Source organism: Elephas maximus, chromosome 9 (assembly GCF_024166365.1).
Source record: "Elephas maximus indicus isolate mEleMax1 chromosome 9, mEleMax1 primary haplotype, whole genome shotgun sequence".
Taxonomy (NCBI): domain Eukaryota; kingdom Metazoa; phylum Chordata; class Mammalia; order Proboscidea; family Elephantidae; genus Elephas; species Elephas maximus.
Window position 1 is genome coordinate 46171523 of NC_064827.1, and position 24612 is coordinate 46196134.

At 36.8% G+C, this 24612-nt stretch overlaps 1 protein-coding gene across 2 annotated transcripts in view; it reads left to right on the forward strand.

Moving 5' to 3' along the window:
• ZCCHC7 (zinc finger CCHC-type containing 7) overlaps positions 1-24612 on the forward strand; it is a 272556-nt gene that overhangs the window by 210668 nt on the left and 37276 nt on the right. For both annotated transcript variants that reach the window (XM_049896565.1, XM_049896566.1), the window contains exons 3-5: positions 4886-4929; positions 6446-6571; positions 7509-7679. In XM_049896565.1, the coding sequence (XP_049752522.1) occupies positions 4886-4929; positions 6446-6571; positions 7509-7679 (341 nt within the window). The remainder of the gene's footprint in view (positions 1-4885; positions 4930-6445; positions 6572-7508; positions 7680-24612) is intronic.

The following is a 24612-nucleotide window of genomic DNA, read 5'->3' on the forward strand; positions in this document are numbered from 1 at the left end:
AAATAGAAAATCTGAATAGCCTCACCTCCACTTCCTGGCCCACTTGGAAAACTAGATGGCTTCACTGGTAAATTCTATCAGATATTTAAAGAAGAAATAATATCAATCCTATACAAACTCTTCCCACCACTTCCTAGCAGAAAAAAAAACATGAAATAGCCCATGGTAAATTTGATAAAATAAATGCAAGACCTGAAAACTCTAAAACATTGCTGCGAAAAATTAGAGAAGACCAAAATAGTAAGATATACCATATCCATGTATTGGAAGACTGATTATTGTTAAAATACCTTCCCAAGCTGATCTTCAGATTCAACACAATATCAGTCAAAATCCCAGCAGGCTTTTTTGTAGAAATTGATGTGTTTATTCTAAAATGTATATAGAGCTGAAAAGTGCCTCGCATAGCCAAAGGAATCTTGAAAAAGAACAAAAATGTTGAAAGGCTTACACTTTATGATTTCATGACATTTTATAAAGCTTTAGTAGTAAAGACTGTAATATGGTGTACCAGTAGACATGCATCATGTTCAATGGAACATAATAGAGCTTCCAGAAATTTACTCACACGTATATGGCCTAAGGAGCCCTGGTGGTACAGTGGTTAAAGCACTCAGCTACTAACCAAAAGGTCCACAGTTCGAACCCACCAGCCACTCCACAGGAGAAAGATGTGGCAGTCTGCTTCCATAAAGATTTACAGCCTTAGAAGCTCTATGGGGCAGTTTTACTCTGTCCTATAGGGTCACTACGAGTTCGAATCGACTTGACGGCAGTGGGTATAAATGGTCTACTGATTTTCAATCAAGTTGGTAAAGTAATTCAATGCAGAAAGGATACTCTTTTCAAAAAATGATACAGGGTCAACTGGATATTTATATGCAAACAATAGGTGATAGACCCAACATAAAAAACTATTCGCAGAAGAAAACATAGAACAATTTTACAACCTTGCATAGGCAGATTTCTTTGGGCAAAGAAAACATTAACGTAGAGGAAAAAGTTGACAAACTTGACTTTGTTAAAATTAACAACTTTTGCTGTCCTAATAATCCTCCTGGAGCCCTGGTGGCACAGTGGTTAAGGGCTTGGCTGCTAACTGAAAGGTCCGCAGTTTGAATCCACCAGTCCCTCCTTGGAAGCCCTATGGGGGAGTTCTAACCGGTCCTATGGGGTTGCTATGAGTCGGAATCAACTCGACGGCAATGAGTTTTTGGTTTTTTAATAATCCTACTAAAAATTAAAAAGGCAAGCCACAACTAGGAGAAAATATTTGCGGTTGCACATTTCATAAAGGACTTGTATCCAGAATATATAAACAACTCTTGTTGTGTGTCCTTGAGTGGAATCTGACTCATAGGGACCCTATGTGACAGAGTAGATCTGCCCTATAGGGTTTCCCAGTCTGTCATCTGTACCGGAGCAGATCACCAGGTCGTTTCTCCTAAGAGAGCCGCTGGTAGGCTTGAACTGACAACCTTTGGGTTAGCAGCCAAGTGCTTCACCACTGTGCCACCAGGGCAACTTAATAAAAAGAAGACACCTCATTTTTAAAACGAGCAAAATATTTCAGCAACTTTTGACAGAAGGTGTATGAGTGGTATATAAGCACATGAAGAGTTGCTCAACGTCATTGTTCATCAGAAATTCCAATTAAAATCATAGTGCAGTATTGCTTCACATCTATTCTAATGCTAAAATTAAAAAAACTGACAATTCCAAGTATCGGCAAGAATATGAAGCTACTGGAACTCCTATACATTACTGATGGGGGTATAAAATAGCACAAGCACTTTGGAAAATAGTTTGTCAGTTTCTTAAAAGGTAACGATAAACATGTACTTATCATACTCAGCAATTCTACACTTACGTATTTACTCAAGGTAATGAAAACTTATATGTATAAAAAAGACTTTTACCAGAATGTTTATTGCAACTTTATAATTGCCAAAAACTGGAAACAACCCAAATGTTCATCAGCAGATTAACAGCTAAACAAACGGTGTTATATCCATATTATGGAATACTGCTCAGTAATAAGAAAGGAACAGATCAACAACCCAGCATCATGGATGAATCTGAAAAATATCCAGAGTGAAAGAAGCCAGACATAAAATGGTACATCATGTATGATTCCCTATATATGAGGTTCTCGGACAGGCAAAACAAATCTGTCATGACAAAAAGCGAATCACTGATTGCCTAGGATGGGGCATTGACTGCAGATGTATACAGTGCTACATTTTGGGGTGATGGAAATGTTCTGTATCTTGATTTTTGTGGTGTTTGCACAGGTATATTTGTCAAAGGGCGTCATACTATGTTTTTTAAATGGGTATCATATGTAAATTATGCCTCAATAAAAAAATTTGTTTTAAATTTCCTATCCAAACTTTCTTTTACAGCCCAGATTTCTGTGACTTTTTCTCTCTAATTTCCCTTAAATTCAGATATAAGCTATTCCTTCCTCTTAATTTATAGCATTTGTTTGGTCTTTTCTTTGTCTTACATTCTGTCAGGCTATACGCTCTTATTTATCTTTGCGTACCCTATAGCACCTTATTCATTGTAACCTTTTAATAGATGTCTGTTAAACGGAGTTGATTTAATGCAAAGGAAGAGTTATTAACTATTGCTGTGATCACAACTCTGAAGTCTTAAAAGAATCACAGTCCTGGAGAACAGCAAGATCAAGGCTATAAAGCAGCTAAGAATTGATATTAGACATCCTTAGGGCAGTCTTAATTTACATTTTGGCGTAGTCCCATCTTACATTCTGTGGCATCGGGTGGTAGGTGCATGGAAGATGAGTGCTCTGGGCCCTCTAGAATTGTCTTTACGGCAAGCACCCATTGCTGACTGCAAGGGCCTGGAGGATTTATGTAAAGTAGACTAAGTAACAATGTATTTGATCCCAGTAATGAAAGAAAATTTGATAGAATCACAGAAACATAGGACTAGAAGGTACCATTAATTTCATTTAATGTAAACTCATTATTATACAGACCCAGAGGGTAAGTAAGCTGCCCAACACCATACAGCAAATGAGAGGCAGAGTTCAGACTAGAACCTGGGTTTCTGCCAAGTCTTATACCCAGTGGAACAATGGTGGAAATAGTGGAAAATGGGCTGTGTGCAGCCGTTCAAATGAGTTACACCAGACAAGGCTTTCGTTGAGTTGGGATTTAGAAGCAAATAGGATAGGTAAAAGAGCAAGGGCAGGGGTCAGCTGTCATCACCAGTAAGCCAAAACTGGAGCCTTAGGGTAGGGCCACAAGTTGTTTTGTTTTCCTGATGGTGTTTTTGCTTAATTTACCACTTGAGAAGCACTGGCTTATCTGTAATTGAGATCTATTTTGTGTACTTGTTGATGCATTTTCTACAATAAGAATACACTGTAGCTTGTTGTTAGTATATAACCTAGAATATTGCTGTAGGAATGTTAAAACAATCTAAATGGAGTTAACCTTTCTTCCTCAGACCTTCCCTTTTTTCACTATTCTCTGCTCATTTGCAGGTTTATGTCGGGAGAGGTGAATAACAGTTGCTATTTTGCATTTCATTTTTTAAGAACAATATTAAGTCAATTATATAATTAATTTCAAGAGGTCATTTTGAATTTTAATGATGAAGGATGTTGAGATACAAAAGATAGCTTTGAAAGTTAAAGCAAAGCATGCTCCTTAGATGGCTCATTTGAATGAAGAATAATAGTGTGGGTGGCGATGATGAAGGAATAGAGACTGCTGCTGTTTAATGTGTTCTTCATTCTCAGTATATGGGGTGCAGCCACCAAATTTTACAAAGAAAATAATCATCAGCACAGCACCTTTGTTTTCCTATGGATTGGTCTTTTTTGTAAAGCAGCCTCTTGGTTTTTTTAGTAAAAGTATTTTATTTTAGAATGTATCTCTAGACGCTACTGCTAGGCCTGGGAAAATGTAGATTTCTTCATGTCTCTTCAAAATTCCTTTCAAGGAAATGAATCAAGCTCAATTTGTGTTTTTGAGCTAGAGGACAGTAGTAAAGTAGAAGAAGGAAATCTTAACTTTGCTTGGGAGGAGAAGAAGAATCTTTCAGTCCTTTGTTTACACCTTAGCTTCTGCATTAGTCCTAGGTCCCTTCTACCTTGGCCATGGATGAACCAAAGGAATAGCAGCCATTTACAAGTCTGTAAAAGCAGCAGTATAAAGAGACGGAAACAGGGGATACGGAAAAATGTAGTTTGGGGTTTTTTTCCCCCCTCTAGGTTTTTACAATTGCATTTTTAGCTTAGTGGTTTCTGGATATTTGGCCTCCTTTATTCTTTTTTTTTTTTTTGATGTTATAAAATGCAGTGCTAAGTGCCTAGCCCTAATAATGAGATAGTAATCAAAATCTAATTTTTTTGACTGTTAGAATGGAAGTCAACCACAATGGAAAGCTAGTGGACACAGCTGATACTGATTTTTTAAATTTTTATAGAGTTTGATGATTTTTTAAGACTTCCGTATATCTTCTCCAATAGTATTTTTGAGGTAGACAGGGCAAATGCTGGTATCCCTATTTCATAGGTAAGGAAATTGAGGCTCATAGAGGTTAAGTGATTTGTTCTGATTCATGCAACTAATAACGGAGCTAAGATAAAAGCTTAAGAGTATCCAGATTTTTCACTACCTCTGGGGGGTCTAACTTGAGTACCAACAAATTGAATAGTCAATCTATAAATACTTTAAAGATGCCAAGACTGAGTAACATGGATTTATAATACCCAGTATTGTAGCTCAGGCAAAATAATAGTATTTTTAGTCAGTTTTCTTTTTAGTATATAATTTTTAAGTGTAACTCAAATTACAGTTCTCAAAAAATTTCAAGTTAATGAAATAGCTCTCCATTTGTTTTGTAGAAGAAGATGGTGTAAACTGGTTCATCAGTGACAAAGACGTTGAGGTAAAATCAGATCGTTTTTAAATTCTGAGTAATAGTTCGATAATTTCCTTTGATTCATATTTTCCTTTTATTTTATTATGATAACTTCTAGAAGATTAATAAAGTTTTGTTTGTTTTTAAATAGTAGTGATCCAAGTGGCTTATAAGAAAGGCTGATTTAACTTTTCAGAAGCCTGGTTCAGCCCCCTTTAGTCCCCTTTCCCTTCTGTTTCTGCTCTGCCATGGTGAGTCCTCTTCAGCCTATATGGCCTGGTACCACTAAAGACCAACACTGGAAATAACCACTTCTTCAGTGGAAGGAAATGGTTAGTCTATATTTAGAATGTGGCAGGTGTTTGTCAATTATTAACCTTAATCGTGGCAGATGCTAGAAAAGAGAATAATTTTACAATTTGGTAGAAGAAAAGCTTCAAGAGAGATCTAGAATGTATCTCCTTGGGGTCTACTTGGCCAGTTTAATAGGATAACAAGTAAGAAATGAAAGTTTTTTCAAAGATGGAATTCTACTAAACAAGATAAAAGCATCGCTGGGGTTTACATATCCCTCTAGAGATATTCCATATGCTTTGCCTAATATTCTCTTTTGAGATACTAAATTTGTGCTGGAATATGGGATGGCTAGAATTGGATCACTGTGTAGGCAGAATGAATCTTAAAAAAAAAAAAAAAAACTCCAGTGGAAGGAGACAATCTCCTTCCCTGTTATAAGTTATAATCTGGTTTTGTAGGCAGTAACCTTGGGCTATTCAAAAGAAGTAATGTATTCAGTAGCTATGGAGTTTTATAATTTTACAGTAGGCAAAATCGTGAAAACAGTATCCCATGAAAAAATTTAAGCAGGCTTCTCATTCTGAAAAATATGTTATATATTCAGAGATAGAACTTAGCATTGCCTTTGGCTCTGAATGGCACCAGAAGGTCTAAATGACATGTATCGGTACGCCTACTAGACCTGAACCATAAAAAGAGAGAGAGGTAAAAGAAGGGGAGCCATAAGGAAAAGAAGTGTAAAAGAATGGGAAGTGGAGTGGACAAAAAAAAGTAGAGTTATCTTCATGGTACCCCTTTTAAGTTTTTCTACCTCCTTTTAAGAGAGTGCAGAGTTCCCTGTGCTAGGTCCTAAAATTCAGTAAACCAAAAAACCCACTGCCGTTAAGTCTGTTCTGCCTCATAGTGACCCTGTAGAACAGAGTAGAACTGCCCCATAGGGTTTCCAAGGCTATAAATCTTTATGAAAGTGGACTGCCACGTCTTTCTCCCGCGTAGTGGCTGGTAGGTTTGAACCGCCAACCTTTTGGTTAACAGCCCAGTGCTTTAACCACTGCGCCACCAGGAATCCTATTGAAGAGACAATGACTGTTTATTCTCTTGCCTTATCAAGGTGATGTAACTGATTTGAAGTTTGATGTTTCTTTACTCTTCTCATTGACAACTGCCTTTAAATAGAGAGGGATTAGACTTTTTATTAGCTGAAAGTAGTTTTTTTCCTTAATTTTTTTTTTTTTTTTCCTTTTAGGCCCAGATAGGTAATAGCAGATCACCTGGAAGATGGACCCATCGATACTATTCAGCCAACAAAAATGTTACCTGTAGAAACTGTGACAAATGTGGCCATTTGTCAAAAAACTGTCCCCTCCCACAAGTATGTGAAATATGTACTGTTTCTTTCCATGTTATTAAAAATCATAAAATCATAGGGTTGGAATCCTGTAACATTAGAATTCAAATCTTTTGTAATATACATGTTAAATTTCATGTAGCCCACAACCCAGTATAGTTTAAAGAAACCATAAACTTAGAGTCAGAAAAACCTGGGATCAGTTTTAACTTCCCAGTGCTAGTTGTATGACCTTGGCCAAGTCATTTAACCCTCTCTGCCTATGTTTTTTTATGTGTATAATATGAGAGGATTGAATCAGATGATTCATGAGACCCCTTTCACTTCTAAAACTTCTATTTTATAAGTCAACTTGTTTATATTTTGGGGTAATTTTCACTGATAGAGAAAGGTATTTATAAACGTTTATTGTTATAAATTATGTTAAGCAGATACATCAACTCTTGGAACCACATAGAACTAAAGCTCTTAGACATTGCCTGATACATAATAAGCTGTTAACAAACATTCCTTCCATGACCTACTCCCTCTTCCAAGTAACTGTCTTTCAGATATTTGAGACAGATATTTTAGTCTTTGCCTCTCCAAGCAAAAGAGCTTCTTTCTGTATCTGTTCCTCTTATGACTTAGCTTTCAGATCCTCATCATCCTGCTTTCCTTCTTAGATGCTTCCACCTTGTCAGTGTTCCTGTGAGACCCAAAAAAACAGTCCCTAAGAATAGGTGCCAGCTGATAGTACGTGCACGTGCCTTTTTGGCAACCACAGTATATAGACGGCTTGTGTTAAAGCTTTAATTTCAGACATTTTGATTTTATATTCATGCTCAAGATTGAACCTTCACTGGGGCCTCAAATTAGAAATAACTCATTATGGGATCTTATAGGAAAACAAAAATTAATCTTCCACTATTTGAGATTGAAATGTTTTGCTAAAGAGATCTTCTGTTTGTCTGCCAAATAGAAAGTCCGCCCCTGCTGCCTCTGCTCTGAGAGAGGACACCTCCAGTATGCCTGTCCAGCCCGCTTTTGCTTAGACTGTTCTTTGCCCATGTCTTCCACTCACAGATGTCTTAAAAGATCTTTCTGGAGAAAACGATGTGCCCGATGTGATATGATAGGCCACTACGCTGATGTGAGTATTCTGCATATAACTAATTTGTCGGCTTTGGGGACAGTGTGCCAGTTTGTAACTATCAGTCAGCCTACCTAAAAGAATGTTTACTACAATATGGAATGATAGCCATGTTCCTATAGCCCCTAATCATGTAAAGCAGTGCTCTAATATCTCTGTGGGGCGGTTACTGAATGGTTTAGCAGCATCAATAACTATTGTAAGCCCCTTTGCTTATGTGCTAGCCAAGTAAAGGTTGAGATTAAAGAGGTATATAATAAAAACATGTAAAATTTGTCTGTATACGTGCATATATAGATGAAAATATATAGACAGGTAGCAGTTGTATGCACATATCTATATGAAGCCTGTCTTGAAGCTGCTTATTAATGGCTCTCACTGGTATGACAGTCTTAGTCAAAAAGGATAAGCCACCCAATACTTTAAATCTGCTTATCTTAGCATTTTCTTTAGATTAAAAACTAATAATAATAATTTAGAAGACATTTCAGTTATGTGCAGCACATTAAAAACATTATTTTAGATATTATTTTGCATCATACCGTAAACATGTCTGGTGTTCTGGTCACAAGAATTTCAGAGACCAGAAGGGTTATTGAGGTAAGTCAGCTTTGATGTGGAAAATACAGTTTTACATTCAATTTACTCCTAACTCCTAATGAATGTCTCATTAAGTGTCTGTCATTTTAGCTCTTAATTGCATCTCTTACTACATAGTAACATATGTTTATTTTATATTACCAGCTAATCAGTACAAAGTCATTTTTCATACTCATACCTAGGTGCCTATCGTAATTGGTTTAAGGGACATGGTCTCATTTTTCCAAGCATTACTTATCTACTTAAAAAACAAAATAGTAAGAATCCTTTTCCTTTAATTTGTACTTCCCAAAGACATGATATAAAAACACAAATATTTTTCTAATTTTTATTTATGTTGTAGTGTATCTATAGCCTTTTGCTCAAAAAATTAATAGGGATTTCTGTTGAGAACAACTTCAAATGAAAATGAATCAGAGTATTTTGTTTCTCTTGTAAATAGTATGCAATGGTTGATTTTAATTTTTAAAAGGTTTTTTTTTTAACAAATAAAAATAGAAACATACTATACATACTCTCCTACAACTTGATATTTTTCTAATTAATTCTTTATGGCTGGCTCTGCATATCAGCTCCTAAAGAGCTGCCTTTCTAATGACTACTTCATTCCATTTTATGAATGAACCAGCTTATCCAGCCATTTCTCTACCAGTACATTTAGATTTAGATTGTTCTTCATTTGTTTTTTTCTTTAAGCAAGCAGTGCTGTAGTGTCTCTGTATGTGTGTATGTGTGTGTGTGTAAAAGTATTTCAGTAATTCAAATTCTGTAAATGGAATTGTGTAAATATGGAATTGGATAAACATTGCCAAATTACTCTTCTAAAAGATTGTACCAATGGTATCCCCTACCAGCAGTATTAAAGAGTGCTCATTTCTCCACATTCTCATCCATCTTTAAAAATTTAGGGAAGGGGAAGGACTATTATCTATCTGTTATCTAAGTATCATTGATGTTTAAAAATTTTGACCAGTCAGATAAAGAGAAAATGATATCTTATTGTTTTAATTTTTATTTTTTAGTGAAATTGAGTATGATTGTTTAGGTTAAATATTCTAATTCTCAAGGTGCAAGTTGTAATTTCATTCCAAAGTAGCTTAAACTTACTTTTAGATGTTTATGAGGTCTTAAAAATAATAAATCGTAAATTGTCTTAGTTTTATACTATTGCTGTCTGCATTAAGTTGTCAATTACAATTTTCTTAGAAAGATTTTCCAGTCTGGCGTTACGTTTAATAGTATGTGTTTTACTTCTTTTTTCTAAAGAGCTCTTACAAATGATCTTATGTCTCTGTGATAACAGAAGAGGATCAGACACTAAGTAGCTGTAGTACAGAGCAGTTAAAAATGCCTTCTAAAAGGTTATATAATCGGATGTGAGTAAAATCTATAGCATTGTCTTTAACTTAATTTTGGCATCTAATGTATATTAAACCTGTTCCTAAAATGGCCTTGAGGATTAATAACCCCAGTGAGTATATGTTTTTAAGATAGGGTTAGGCTGTGGCTGACTTCAGAGAAGGCAGCATCTTTTCTCCCAAATCTGCCAGGATCTAATGTTTTTTTGTAGGTTCTGGACACTAACTGGATCTGTTTCTAGCCCACCTGGTATAAGATTCCCTTGCAGCCCAATCAAATCTAGACTCCACTGACTCCTTCCAGAGAGGCTTATAGTCCTTCCCCACCCCAGAAGTTGTTCAGGAGGGTTCATTTGGAAACGTAGTCATTCTGGCTCCAGGTTGCTGGAAGTATTTGGACTTCCTGAGTCCAGCCAGTCCCATACATGGCTTAGATCTGCCTTGAAACCTGGCCCTCCCCAGAAAACACTGTTTTCCCTGCAACCCTCTCAAATGCTTGCTGCTCACTCTTCTTTGACCCACATACCTCTGAATTAAGAAACAGGATCAACCTCCTCCTTACTTGCCATGGCTTCTTCTAAACCATTATTTCTCCCTCTCCACATAAATATCTTTGGTTTATTTAAGGTTCATATTCTCTGTCAATATTATTGGCTACCCTTCTTTGTCGTTTTCATTTTTCCCACCTATGGGACTTTCTGCTTATTCACAGACGACATCTGAAGCCCTGGGTAACTACAGATGCCCTGATTTCTTATAAATTGAGGAGATCGAGAAACTTCCACTTCTACACTATACGTTCCCATAGCCGCATCATGGACTTCTCTTATGCCGGGATACTAAATATATATGTGCAAAGATAATTTATAACAAGAACTGATGAGTTGTTTCATATTCTTGCTGTAATGAAAGACTCTGTCCTGAACTCTGCTTGGAAGACAGCTCATTCATTAATTACCTGTGTTAAAGTATTTGGTTGAAATCTAAGAATTTTATAATGTAGTGGTTAGAAAGATGGCTCAGGACCTACTAAAGTCAACCTGCTTCGTTGGCGCCTTACAAAAGACAAGAACCTGTAGTGTGGGAAAGAATCCCAATTCTGAATCTGGCATAAATTCTCTCCTCCTACAACAATATTTCAATATACAGAGAATTCTAAAGAGTTTGTGCACATTTAGCTTTCACACACAGTCATTCTGTGAGATATGTTGGACATTCCCAAGATAATAACAGCTGTAATTTATTGAGTACTTACTATGTTTTGAGCACCGTGCTGAGAGTATTACCTGTAGGGTGGGGGTGAGGGGGATAGGCTTTGTTTACTTTGTTCACTGTTATATCCTCAGCATCTAATACTGGCGTATAGTAAATGGTCCTCAGTGAGTATTTGTAATTGAGCCAAAGTCGTTTATTTAATCCTCTCAACCACCATATGAACTAAGTACTATTACTCCCATTTTTCAAAAGTTGACATGCCTAAATTCTCACAGCTCAAGTGAAGCTACACTTCCTGAACGTACCTGGAGAAGGCTTCCTGACTTTCTAGGGGGCATCAGTTTAACTCCTGCTCAGAGAATCTCTCAAGTTTCTGTCTTAAACCCACAGATGTTATAGACCTAATAAGCAACTTTGGTACAGAACTCATGATATTTAAAATATGAAAATATGTATTATAAAACAGATAGAGAAAAAATAATTTTCAAATAAATATAAATTATAGCTTTGTTTTTCAGCTCTTGAAAGACTCTCCTAGGATCAGGAAAGCAGCACTAAATGTTAATTTCCAGCCACAGAACCTATTCTGTGATACCGTAGAACTGTGTTGCTCATGAAAGACCATCCAAGCCTCGACAGTTTATTGATCATTGAGATTGTCCCTCTTTTTCATTAAAGCATAATGACTGAGTTAATGAATATCAGGTATGATTGAAACCTAAACCTCCTAAAATGCATCCCTTTCTTAAGAAGCTTTTTCTCAAATTCCTTACTCAGTCCGTGACCCCAGTGCATATAAAGTTGTTGTTATTAGGTGCTGTTGAGTAGGTTCTGACTCATAGCAACCCTGTGTACAGCAGAACACTGCCTGGTCCTGCACCATCCTCACAATCACATTGCTATGTTTTAGCCCGTTGTTGCGGCCAATGTGTCAGTCCATCTCATTGAGGGCCTTCCTCTTTTTCATGTCTCTCTACCTTACCAAGCATGATGTCCTACTCCAGGGGCGGATCTCTCCTGAGAGGTGTTCAAAGTATGTGAGTCACAGTCTTGCCATCCTTGTTTCTGGTTGTACTTCTTCCAAGACAGATTTGTATGTTCTTTTGGCAGTGTATAGTATATTCAGTAATCTTTGCCAACACAATGTTCAAAGGCATCAGTTCTTCTTTGGTCTTCCTTATTCATTCTTCAGCTTTCAGATGCGTATGAGGTAATTGATAACACCATGGCTTGGATCAGGTGCGCCTTACTCTTCAGGGGGACATCTTTGCTATTTAACACTTTAAAGAGGTCTTTTGCAGCAGATTTGCCCAGTGCAGTGCGACTTTTGATTTCTTGATTGCTGCTTCCATGGGTGTTGATTGTGAATCCAAGTAAAATAAAATCCTTGACAACTTCAGTCTTTTCTCCATTTATCATGATACTGCTTATTGGTCCAGTTCTGAGGATTTTGTTTTCTTAATATTGAGGTATAATCCATACTGAAGGCTGTAGTCTTTGATGATCATCAGTACATGCTTCAAGTCCTCCTTACTTTCAGCAAGCATGGTTCTGTCATCTGCATAACACAGAGTCTTCATCCAATCCTGATGCCCTGTTCATCTTGATACAGTCCAGCTTCTCAGATTATTTGCTCAGTATACAGACTGAATAGGTATGGTGAAAGGGTACAACCCTGACACACACCTTTCCTAACTATAAAGTGTGCGATATTCCCTTATTCTGTTCAAATGACTGCCTCTGGATCTATCTACAGGTTCCTCATAAGCACAATTAAGTATTCTGGAATTCGCATTCTTTGCAATGTTACCCATAATTTGTTATGATCCACACAGTTGAATGCCCTTGCAGAGTCAATAAAACACAGTAAACATGTTTCTGGTGTTCTGTGTTTTCAGCCAGGACCCATCTGACATCAGCAGTGATATCCCTGGCTCCACGTCCTCTTCTGAATTGGCTTGAATTTCTGGCAGTTTCCTGTTGATATACCGCTGCAACCATTTTTGAATGATCTTCAGCAAAATTTTACTTGTGTGTGATATTAATGATATTGTTTGATAATTTCCACATTAAGTTGAATCAGTTTTCTTGGGAATAGGCATAAATACAGATCTCTTCCAGTCAGTTGGCCAGGTAGCTGTCTTTCAAATTTCTTGGCATAGATGAGTGAGCATTTCCAGTGCTGCATCCGTTTACTGAAAAATATCAACTGGTATTCTGTCAAATCCGGGAGCCTTGTTTTTCGCCAGTGCCTCCAGTGCAGCTTGGACTTGTTCCTTGAGTACCATCGGTCCTTGATCGTATGCTACCTTCTGAAATGGTTGAACATTAACTAATTCTTTTTGGTACAGTGACTCTATGTATCCCTTCCATCTTCTTTTGATGCTTCCTGCATCATTTAATATTTTCCCTCTAGAATTCTTCAGTATTGCAGCTCAAGGCTTGAATTTTTCTTCAGTTCTTACACCTTGAGAAATGCCAAGAGTGTTCTTTCCTTTTGGTTTTCTATCTCCAGGTCTTTGCCCGTGTCATTATAATACTTCACTTTGCCTTCTCGAGCCACCCTTTGAAATCTTGTGTTCAGCTCTTTTACTTCATAGTTTCTTCCTTTTACTTTAGCTACTCAGTGTTCAAGAGCAAGTTTCAGAGTCTCTTTTGACATCCATTTTGGTCTTTTCTTTCTTTCCTGTCTCTTTAATAACCTCTTGCTTTCTTCATGCATGATATTCTTGATGTCATTCCACAGCTTGTCTGGTCTTCGGTCATTAGTGTTCAACACATCAAATCTGTCCTTGACATGGTCTCTAAATTCAGGTGGGATATATTCAAGGTCGTACTTTGGCTTTCATGGACTTGTTCTAATTTTCTTCAGCTTCAGCGTGAACTTACATATGAGCAATTGATGGTCTGTTCTGCAATTGGCCCCTGGCCTTATTCTGACTGATGATATTGAGCTTTTCCGTTGTCTCTTTCCACAAATGTAGTCTATTTGATTCATGTGTATTCCATCTGGTGAGGTCCACGTGTATAGTGTATTTGAAATGAAGAAGTCGTTGGTTTTGCAAACTTCTATCATGAGCTCTCTGGTATCATTCGTATCACCAAGGCCATATTTTCCAACTACCAGTCCTTCTTCTTTGTTTCCAACTTTCACGTTCCAATCACTAGTAATTATCAATGCATCCTGATTGCATGTTTAATTAATTTCAGAAAGCAGAAGTTGGTAAAAACCTTCAATTTCTTCATCTTTGGCCTTAGTGGTTGGTGTGTAAATTTGAATAATAGTCATATTAACTGGTCTTCCTTGTAGGCATATGGATATTATCCTATCACTGACAGCATTGTACTTCAGCATAAGTCTTGAAATGTTCTTTTTGAGTTAAGTAGCTCCTTTAATTTAACCATTGTGTGCAAGAATAAAATGCCGTCTGGTTGTGGGAAGCTCAGCACTTGAATCACTTTTTTCTCTTTTTTATTTTAAATGAGAAGATAATTTCTCCATATATTAAAACCAGTTTCCATTGAGTCAGTTCCCACTCATGACAACCCCATGTGTATCAGAGTAGAAATGTACTCCATAAGGTTTTCTTTTTCTTCTTCTTTAAATTGTTGTAAAAAAATATAGATAACACTACATTTGCCAATTTAGCATTTGTATTTTGTACATTTCAGTGATACGAGCTACATTAATCATGTTCTACAACCATCACCAATATCCATTGCCATATTTTCCATCCCCATAAACAAAAAGTTAGTGCCAGCTAGATGAAGAGTCACCCTTTTAAGTCAGATTTTTAATTGCAATGAGAGCAAATGATTCATAAACATATTTCACTTCAGTCCCTTTTAAAATATTTGGTGCTAGGAAAAAAATTACTGTCTTAAATATCAGTTGTATGCTAAAACATTTTTAACAACTCAAAAGTTTATTTTTAAAAGGAGAACTCATTCAGCTGTAAAGATTAATGAAACCCTGGCACATGCTACAACATGGATGAACCTTGAAAAGACTATGCTGAGTGAAATGTCAGGCACAAAGGGACAAATATCGTATGATCCTACTTATATAAAATATCCAGAATAGACAAATGAATAGAGACCAAAGTTTATTAGTGGTTACCAGGAGTAGGTGAAAGGGGGAATGGAGGATGATTGCTTAAGGGGTACATAATGAAAAAAATTGGAAATGGATAGTGGTGATTATTGCACAACACAGTGAAAAGAATTAATGTCACTGACTTGTACATGTAAAAATGGTTGAAATGTTTTGTTATATATATTTCACTACAGTAAAAATTTTAAAGTAAGATTTGAGTAGTCATTGTGCTATGGAAAGAGAACAGTTTAAAACAGGAATTGTTTTCGGATTGAAGACATGATTACTGAGTTAAAAACACAGTGGAGAAGGTGAGCAATAGATTCGAATTTTTGGGAAACCGAATTACCTAAAGAAATTCTCTTAAGGATGAAAAGGGGAAAGAAAAGGAAACAACTGGCTAATATTATGAAAAAAAGGAAAAGAGACATTTAGGAAAAATTCAGGAGCTCTGATATAAGTGTAATGGAAGTTTCAGGAATGTGAATAAAAAAGATAAAGGAGAAGCAATCCAAAGCAAAATGATAAAAGAAAATTTTCTTGAGCTGTCAGGATTAGTTTTCTGACCAAAAGCGCACACACTCAATATGAGGAAGAAAAAAGACCCAACTCTAGACATATGCTACTGAAATTTCTGAATTCACACCCCCTCCTCCAGAATCATACAAACATCCAGACAGCAAAGAAACGCATTATACACATTTCCACACACAAATAGGTTAACATCAAACTTATCCCGTGCAATACTAAATTGCAGAAGGCAGCGGAGAAGTCACTAGAGACTTCTGAGGGAAAAAGATGATCTAGCCAAGCTATCGTTCATTTGTGAATTTAATGGGAAAGAAAAGGAATAAAATTAGCAACAATGAACAGTGAAACCAAGAAAGCATAGACCACTTGTCTGAATGCTTCTTGCTAAGCTGTTTTTAAACAAAATAGAAATTCTTAGAAATAATTCTTGAAAAATAAATACAATTTAAAAATTACAATGATATGGATTACTGTTGGTTGTTTTGTGCCATCGAGTCTTATTTCGACTCATCATGACCCAGTGTGACAAAATGGAACTTCCCGTAGGCTGTAATCTTTATGGTTGAGATGTTTCAACAAACGATGCAGCTCTGAAAGCACTCACTCGTCTATGCCAAGAGATTTGGAAGACAGCTACCTGGCCAACCAACTGGAAGAGATCCATATTTATGCCTATTCCCAAGAAAGGTGATCCAACAAAATGCAGAAATTATCGAACAATATCATTACTATCACACACAAGTGAAATATTTCTGAAGATCATTCAAAAGCGATTGCAGCGGTACATCAACAGGGAACTGCCAGAAATTCAAGCTGATTCAGAAGAGGACCTGGAACAAGGGATATCATTGCTGATGTCAGATGGAACCTGGCTGAAAGCAGAGAATACCAGAAAGATGTTTAACTGTGTTTCATTGACTATGCAAGGGCATTCAACTAAATGGATCGTAACAAATTATGGATAACATTACAAAGAATGGGAATTCCAGAACACTTAATTGTGCTCATGAGGTTCCTGTACGTAGACCAAGAGACAGGCACTTGAATAGAACAAGGGAATACAGTGTGTTTTAAAATCAGGAAAGATGTGCGTCAGGATTGTATCCTTTCACCATACTTAATCTGTATGCTGAGCAAATTATCCGAGAAGCTGGACTATATGAAGAAGAACATGGCATCAGGATTGGAGGAAGACTAACAACCTGCAATATGTAACTTGCTTGCTTAAAGTGAAGAGGACTTGAAGCACTTATTGATAAAGACCAAAGACTCATTAACAACCTGCAATATGCAGATGATACAACCTTGCTTGCTTAAAGTGAAGAAGACTTCAAGCACTTATTGATAAAGATTAAAGACTGCAGCCTTCACTGTGGATTTCACTTCAACATTAAGAAAACAAAAATCCTCACAATTGGACCAGTAAACAACATCATGTTAAACGGAGAAAAGATTGAAGTTGTAAAGAATTTCATTTTACTTGGATCCACAATCATCGCCCATGGAAGCAGCAGTCAGTAAATCAAATGACTCATTGTATTAAGCAAATCTGCTACAAAAGACCTCTTTAAAGTGTTAAAAAGCAATGGTGTCACTTTAAGGACTAAGATGTAGTGACCCAGGATATGGTGTTTTCAGCCCCTTCATATGCATTCAAAAGCTGGACGATGTATAAAGACCAAAGAAGAATTGATGCCTTTGAATTGTGATGTTGACTGCCAGAAGAACAAACAAATGTGTCGTGGAAAAGTACAGCCAGAATGCTCCTTAGAAGCAAGGATGGCAGGACTTCATCTCGCATACTTTGGACATGTTATCAGGAGGGACCAGTCCCTGGAGAAGGACATCATGCTTGGTAAAGTAGAGGGTCAGGGAAAAAGAGGAAGACCCTCAAGGAAGTGGATTGACACAGTGGCTGCAACAACAGGCCCAAGCATAACAATTTTAAGGATGGTGTAGAACCAGGCAGGGTTTTGTTCTGTACTACGTGGGTTCACTATGAGTTGGAACCAACTGAACAACACCTAATAGCAATCTTTATGGGAGCAGGTTGCCAGGTCTTTTCTCCCACAGAGCGGCTGGTGGGTTCAAACCACTGACCTTTAGGTTAGCAGCCAAGCACTTTCACCATTGTGCCACCAGGGCTAAACCTTTTGTTCAAAGAAGAGAAAGAAATAAAAATATGCTAAATTTCTGTGCTTAAGGTGTCAAAATATGTGATTTTATTTTTATTATGGAATTTTCAAACATACAGAATAAGATAATATATAGTAATAGTAATAGCAACCCAAGAATCCACTTCCCAGTTTAATCAGATCTTAACATTTGCCATACATTAAGCTTGCTTGCTTGCACAGTCTTACTCTTTCTTCCTCTCTCTCTTTCTCTCTGTTTCTCTCTCTCTCTGTGTCTCTTTTAAGAAATAAAACAGAAAAGGCCAAAATCCCTGTTAAACCCCCTGTGTGATCGCATTTTCCTCCCCAGAGAAAACCACTCTACAAATTGGTGCTGGCCATCCCTATTGTGTTTTTATACTTCTACTCAATATGCATATATCTATAAACAAAAAAGCTTATTGTTTTACATACTTTTAAACTTTATATCAGTTGTCTTATACTGTGTAAGTATCCATCTACAACTAGTTTTTATTGCATGTTGTATTTGAGATGTGTCTGTGTTCTCATATGTGGCTCTTGTTTAATATTTCATTGCTTGTCTGTATGTAATTTATCTCTTTTGTGTTGATTGACATTTAGGCTTTTTCCCAAAATTTTTTCTGTTACAAACAGTGCTTCAATGAATATCCTTATTCATGTCCTCTTATACACTTGTGCCACAGTGTCTTTGAATTGTGACTCATTTATAGATCATAAATCCAGAAGTTCTCAACCAGATCTTTTTCTCCATTTATTAGCTAGAACTGGAACACTTCAATAAAGAGAAACTTCCCCAAATCAACTATTTGGTTATCCTGAGGCACTTTCCTAAAGGAAAGCAGGATAAATGCTTGATTTTTTACCCCCTTCATCTACCAATTTTCAAAATAATTCTTCAAAAGTAACCAATAAGGATTACTGAAAAAGAAGAAGAAAATGGGAGGCCTCACTCTACCTGATTTCAGAACCTATTATACAGCCACAGTAGTCAAAACAGCCTGGTACTGGTACAACAACAGGCACATAGACCAGTGGAACAGAATTGAGAACCCAGATATAAATCCATCCACATATGAGCAGCTGATATTTGACAAAGACCCAGTGTCACTTAATTGGGGAAAATAGTCTTTTTAACAAATGGTGCTGGCATAACTGGATATCCATTTGCAAAAAAATGAAACAGGACCCATACCTCACACCAAGCACAAAAACTAACTCCAAGTGGATCAAAGACCTAAACATAAAGACTAAAACGATAAAGATCATGGAAGAAAAAAATAGGGACAACCTTAGGAGCCCTAATACAAGGCATAAACAGAATACAAAACATTACCAAAAATGATGAAGAGAAACCAGATAACTGGGAGCTCCTAAAAATCAAACACCTATGCTCATCTAAAGACTTCACCAAAAGAGTAAAAAGACCACCTACAGACTGGGAAAGAATTTCCAGCTATGACATCTCCGACCAGCCCCTGATCTCTAAAATCTATATAATGCTGTCAAAACTCAACCACAAAAAGACAAACAACCCAATCAAGAAGTGGGCAAAGGATATGAACACACACTTCACTAAAGAAGATATTCAGGCAGCTAACAGATACATGAGAAAATGCTCTCGATCATTAGCCATTAGAGAAATGCAAATTAAAACTACGATGAGATTCCATCTCACTCCAACAAGGTTGGCATTAATCCAAAAAACACAAAATAATAAATGTTGGAGAGGCTGCGGAGAGATTGGAACTCTTATACACTGCTGGTGGGAATGTAAAATGGTACAACCACTTTGGAAATCTATCTGGCGTTATCTTAAACAGTTAGAAATAGAACTACCATACAACCCAGAAATCCCACTCCTCGGAATATGCCCTAGAGAAACAAGAGCCTTCACACAAACAGATATTGTGCACACCCATGTTTATTGCAGCTCTGTTTACAATAGCAAAAAGCTGGAAGCAACCAAGGTGTCCATCAATGGATGAATGGTTAAATAAATTGTGGTATATTCACACAATGGAATACTCCGCATCGATAAAGAACAGTGACGAATCCGTGAAACATTTCATAACATGGAGGAACCTGGAAGGCATTATGCTGAGCGAAATTAGTCAGAGGCAAAAGGACAAATATTGTATAAGACCATTATTATAAGATCTTGAGAAATAGTAAAAACTGAGAAGAACACATACTTTTGTGGTTACGAGGTGGGGAGGGAGGGAGGGAGAGGGTTTTTTTATTGATTAATTAGTAGATAAGAACTGCTTTAGGTGAAGGGAAGGACAACACTCAATACATGGAAGGTCAGCTCAATTGGACTGGACCAAAAGCAAAGAAGTTTCTGGGATAAAATGAATGCTTCAAAGGTCAGCGGAGCAAGGGCGGGGGTTTGGGGACCATGGTTTAAGGGGACTTCTAAGTCAATTGGCAAAATAATTCTATTAGGAAAACATTCTGCATCCCACTTTGAAACGTGGTGTCTGGGGTCTTAAATGCTAACAAGCGGCCATCTAAGATGCATCAATTGGTCTCAACCCACCTGGATCAAAGGAGAATGAAGAACAACGAGGTCACACGATAACTATGAGCCCAAGAGACAGAAAGGGCCACATGAACCAGAGACCTACATCATCCTGAGACCAGAAGAACTAGTTGGTGCCCGGCCACAATCGATGACTGCCCTGACAGGGAGCATAACAGACAGTCCCTGAGGGAGCATGAGATCAGTGGGATGCAGACCCCAAATTCTCATAAAAAGACCATACTTAAAGGTATGACTGAGACTAGAGGAATCCCGGCGGTCATGGTCCCCAAACCTTCTGTTGGCACAGGACAGGAACCATCCCCGAAGACAACTCCTCAGGCATGAAAGGGACTGGACAGTGGGTGGGAGAGAGATGCTGATGAAGAGTGAGCTAATTATATCAGGTGGACACTTGAGACTGTGTTGGCATCTCCTGTCTGGAGGGGCGATGGGAGGGTGGAGAGAGTGGGAAGCTGGCAAAATTGTCAGAAAGGAGGGCTGACTCATTAGGGGGAGAGCAAGGGGGAGTATGGAGTAAGATGTATATAAACTTATATGTGACAGACTGACTTGATTTGTAAACCTTCACCTGAAGCTCAATAAAAGTTAATAAAAAAAAAACTGAGGAAAAAAAAAAAGTAACCAATAAGGAAGGTTGTTAGCTTGTTTATTTGTTTTGGTATCATTATGAGTTCATCTATTTAAACATTTTTCTGTGTGTGTTTTAGTCTATTGACATTTTTATTCTTTCTGGTGCTGAAATTGTCCCGTCTTTGACCAGTGGAAACCTCTTCAGGTTGGCGTTTGAATTCTTTTGACATGACCCGAATAATCTTTTTGCTGCTTACTGTCCAACATTCTTTAATAGACTAAAATAGGAGAGGAGGGAAGGGAAAAAAGTAAAGTATGTAACAAGTGGTAAAAGTATTTTCCTTTATATTTGGATTTTATTTCAGAGTGTGTGTATGTGTGTGTGTGAAGATAGGATTTTAAAACTTCTGCTAAAGACAGTGTTGAGAGAATGAAAAGACAAGCTACAGACGGGGAGAAAATATTTGCAAATCACAAATCCAATAAAAGGCATATTTCAAATACAGAAAGAACTCTCAAAATAGAAAAATAAATGCCTGAGAAGATACAAGGGTGGCAAATAAGCACATGAAAAGATGTTCAACATTATTAGATATTAGGGAAATGCAAATTAAAACCATGTCTTTGACAGAGTAGAAGTTTTCAGTTTTGGTGAAGTCCATTTGATCAATTTTTTTCTTTTATGGATCATGTCTTTGGTGTCATATCTAAGAACTCTTTGCCCAAAGGTCACAAAGATGTTCTCCTATGTATTCGTCAAAATATTTTATAGTTTTATATTTTACATTTTGATCTGTGATCCATTTTGAGTTAATCTCTGTGTAAGATGTGAGGTTTAGATCAAGGTTCATTGTTTTATATATGAACAACCAATTGTTCCAACACAATTTGTTGAAAAGACTGTCCTTTCTCCATTGTTTTTGCATCTTTGTCAAAGATCAAATGGCCATATTTATGTGAATCAATTTCTCTATTCTGTTCCATTGACTTTGTGTCTATCCTTTCGCCAGTACCACACTGTCTTGATTACGGAGGCTTTATAGTAAGTCTTAAAATCAGGTAGTGTGATTCCTCCAACTTTTTTCTCCTGTTCAAAATTGCTTTACCTATCCTAGTTCTTTCCTTTTTCATATAAATTTTAGAATCAGGTTGTATCTAGCTACGAAAAAATCCTGATGGGATTTTAACTGGTATTTTGTGAAATCTGTAAATCACTGTGAGGAGAATTGACTCTACTATATTGAATCTTTCAGTGGATGAACACAGTATGTCTCTCCATTTATTTAAGTCTTTAATTTCTTTCATCAGAATTTTGTAGTTTTCAGCATACACATTCTCTACATATTTTCTTAGATTTATACCTTAGTATTTTACGTTTTTTGGAGCTAATAAGTGGCATTGTTTTTTAAATTTTGGGTTTCGATTATTTGTTGCTTGTATGTAGAAAAAAGTTTGTAATGAAATACTCCAAAATGTTTGCAGTAGTTGTCTCTGGTGGTGGGATTATAGGTGACTTTTATTTTCTTATTTTTATTGTATTTACTTGTATAATGAATACGTATTACTTTTATAATATTTAATGTTTCTCAAAAAAAAAAAAAAAAAGCCCTTTAGACTAAAAGTACTACAGTATCAGAACAGCTTTGGACCTAAAGCTGATTACGCTTATACTTGACATATCCTGGATGTTGTCAGAATCCTGGGAGAAGATGAAAAGGAAATTTCCCCAGGAAATTTTAATAAGAATTAGAGGACATTAGAAACTGGACGACAAGGCACAATTATGGAGCCCTGGCGGCACAATAGTTTAGAGCTCGGCTGCTAACCAAAAGGTTGGCAGTTGGAATGCAAACCGTGTGGGGCAGCTCTACTCTGTCCTGTAGGATCACTATGAGTTGGAATTTACTCAGCGGCAATGGGTAATGGTAGTTAACTAAGAGGAATTCGGGTTGCTTCTGGTGGTTTTTAACATGTTGTTCTACTAGGTGTTGGTCATTTATAATGGGCTTTGTGTAATTGGTTTGTAAATAAAGTTCTAAACTTTCATTTTAAAATTATTTCACCTTTAGTTTATCTGTTATGAATCTAATTCTGATTAATCTGGAGGCAGCCAGGCTGTGTATTCACAGCTTCCTTTGAATGTCTGGTATACTTGCTAGTGGGCTTAAGGAAACTGGGCTATAGAACCTTTGAGACCTAGTTTACAATTATCTGAGAATGTCAGCAACAATACCAAAGAGACAGTGAAATCAGACCCTGCCAGTTATAATTGAGGCGTGTTATCAACATAGAATTTTTATTATTGTTGTTTGGGTTTTGTTTTTTTTAGAAAAAATGAGAGATCTGAGTAGCTGAAAGTTATACAGAGAGGAACTTAGAAAGTTAAGATCCTAAAGAGCAGGAAATAGACCTTTCTTCAGTTGTGTACAGGGATTATGTTATTCACTACTAAACTGGCCAGATAGCTGGTTGCCTATCCCTCCAAGTTTCTGATTTCTGACTTCTACTTATGCAGGCTTCTGGTGGTAGATTTTTCATTACTGTAAGAAAGAAAGGCAGGAGAAAAAGACTAGGAAGGAAGTAGGGGTTATTATTATTTAAACATTGTGGGAAAATGGAATCTGATAAGCTTGACTAAACTGAAGAAGGGTGTCTCGACTTTGAGAATGATGTGGACTACTATCAGTGATCAAGTTATTTTAAATTTATTTTATTCCAAGATTTCCCTTATAAAAGACAAGACCAGATTATCTGAATGAATGTTATTTTCTATCTATTTTTGAACAACTAAAAATGTTATTGGGTAAACCTCGGTTGAATATAAAAACATGTACATCGTACATGGTACACATAGAAACATCGATGTTTCTGAAGTCTTTTTTTTTCTACAAAGGAGGAGCCCTCAAGTAAGTACATCCTGACAAAATCTGTTTCAATTTGTCCTTTTAGGATTTTTTTTTTCCTCACTGTTTACCTCATCAAGTGCTCACTTAAACCGTGAGTTTTCAGTTTCTCCTCAGTTTGGCCACATCTCAAGGGTTGACTGTGGTGCGAGGTATTCACTTATTTCAGCTACCTTATTAATGCCAGTTTCCCCATGATCAATTTCTTCATCAGATGCAGGGGTGGGTTAACCAGTAAGCATGGTGTGCACTGGTTTACAGTAAGCAAGGTATGCACAGGCTTAATTTGTGTTTACTTACTAATCTGTGGTGCACAGTGAAACCCAGGTGAAATTGTTCACTACAGGTTAGTAAGTAAATACAATTAAGCCCATGTGTACCTTGCTTATTGGGTAATCCGTCCCTGATATTCAGAAGCATGGAGAATGCTAAACTTGACAACATCATAGCAACAATTGATACACTTGAGCGTTCGTTACATGTCAGGCATTATTCTAAGGACTTTGCACTTATCAACTCTAACTTTCACAACAACCCTTTGAAGAGATACTGCTGTTATTCCCCATTTTATCGATGAAGAAACTGAGACATAGAGATGGATAACTTGCCCAAGACAATAAGTGCCAGAACCAGATTTGAATCCAGCTAGGTTGTATCCAGAGTCCCTGATTTTAGCTGCTATTATTTTGTTTTGCTTCCTTTTAGTGGGTCTCATATTGTTTTACTTTACCTTTAGCTAACAACCAACGGGTATACCACAAACATTAGCAGCTATTTGTAAAATTAACTTTTGTTAGTAGTCCAGCATCGTGGTCGTGATGCCTCCAGGAAGATTTGTGATTCTCTGGTATGAAAATTTTTTAAATAAATAAAAAGGAAACGACGTTGCTTAAGGTAACCAAAGCCTTATATGTGTGCAATTTGTTTTAATTTTTGGTAGATTATTTAGTGTTTGGTTT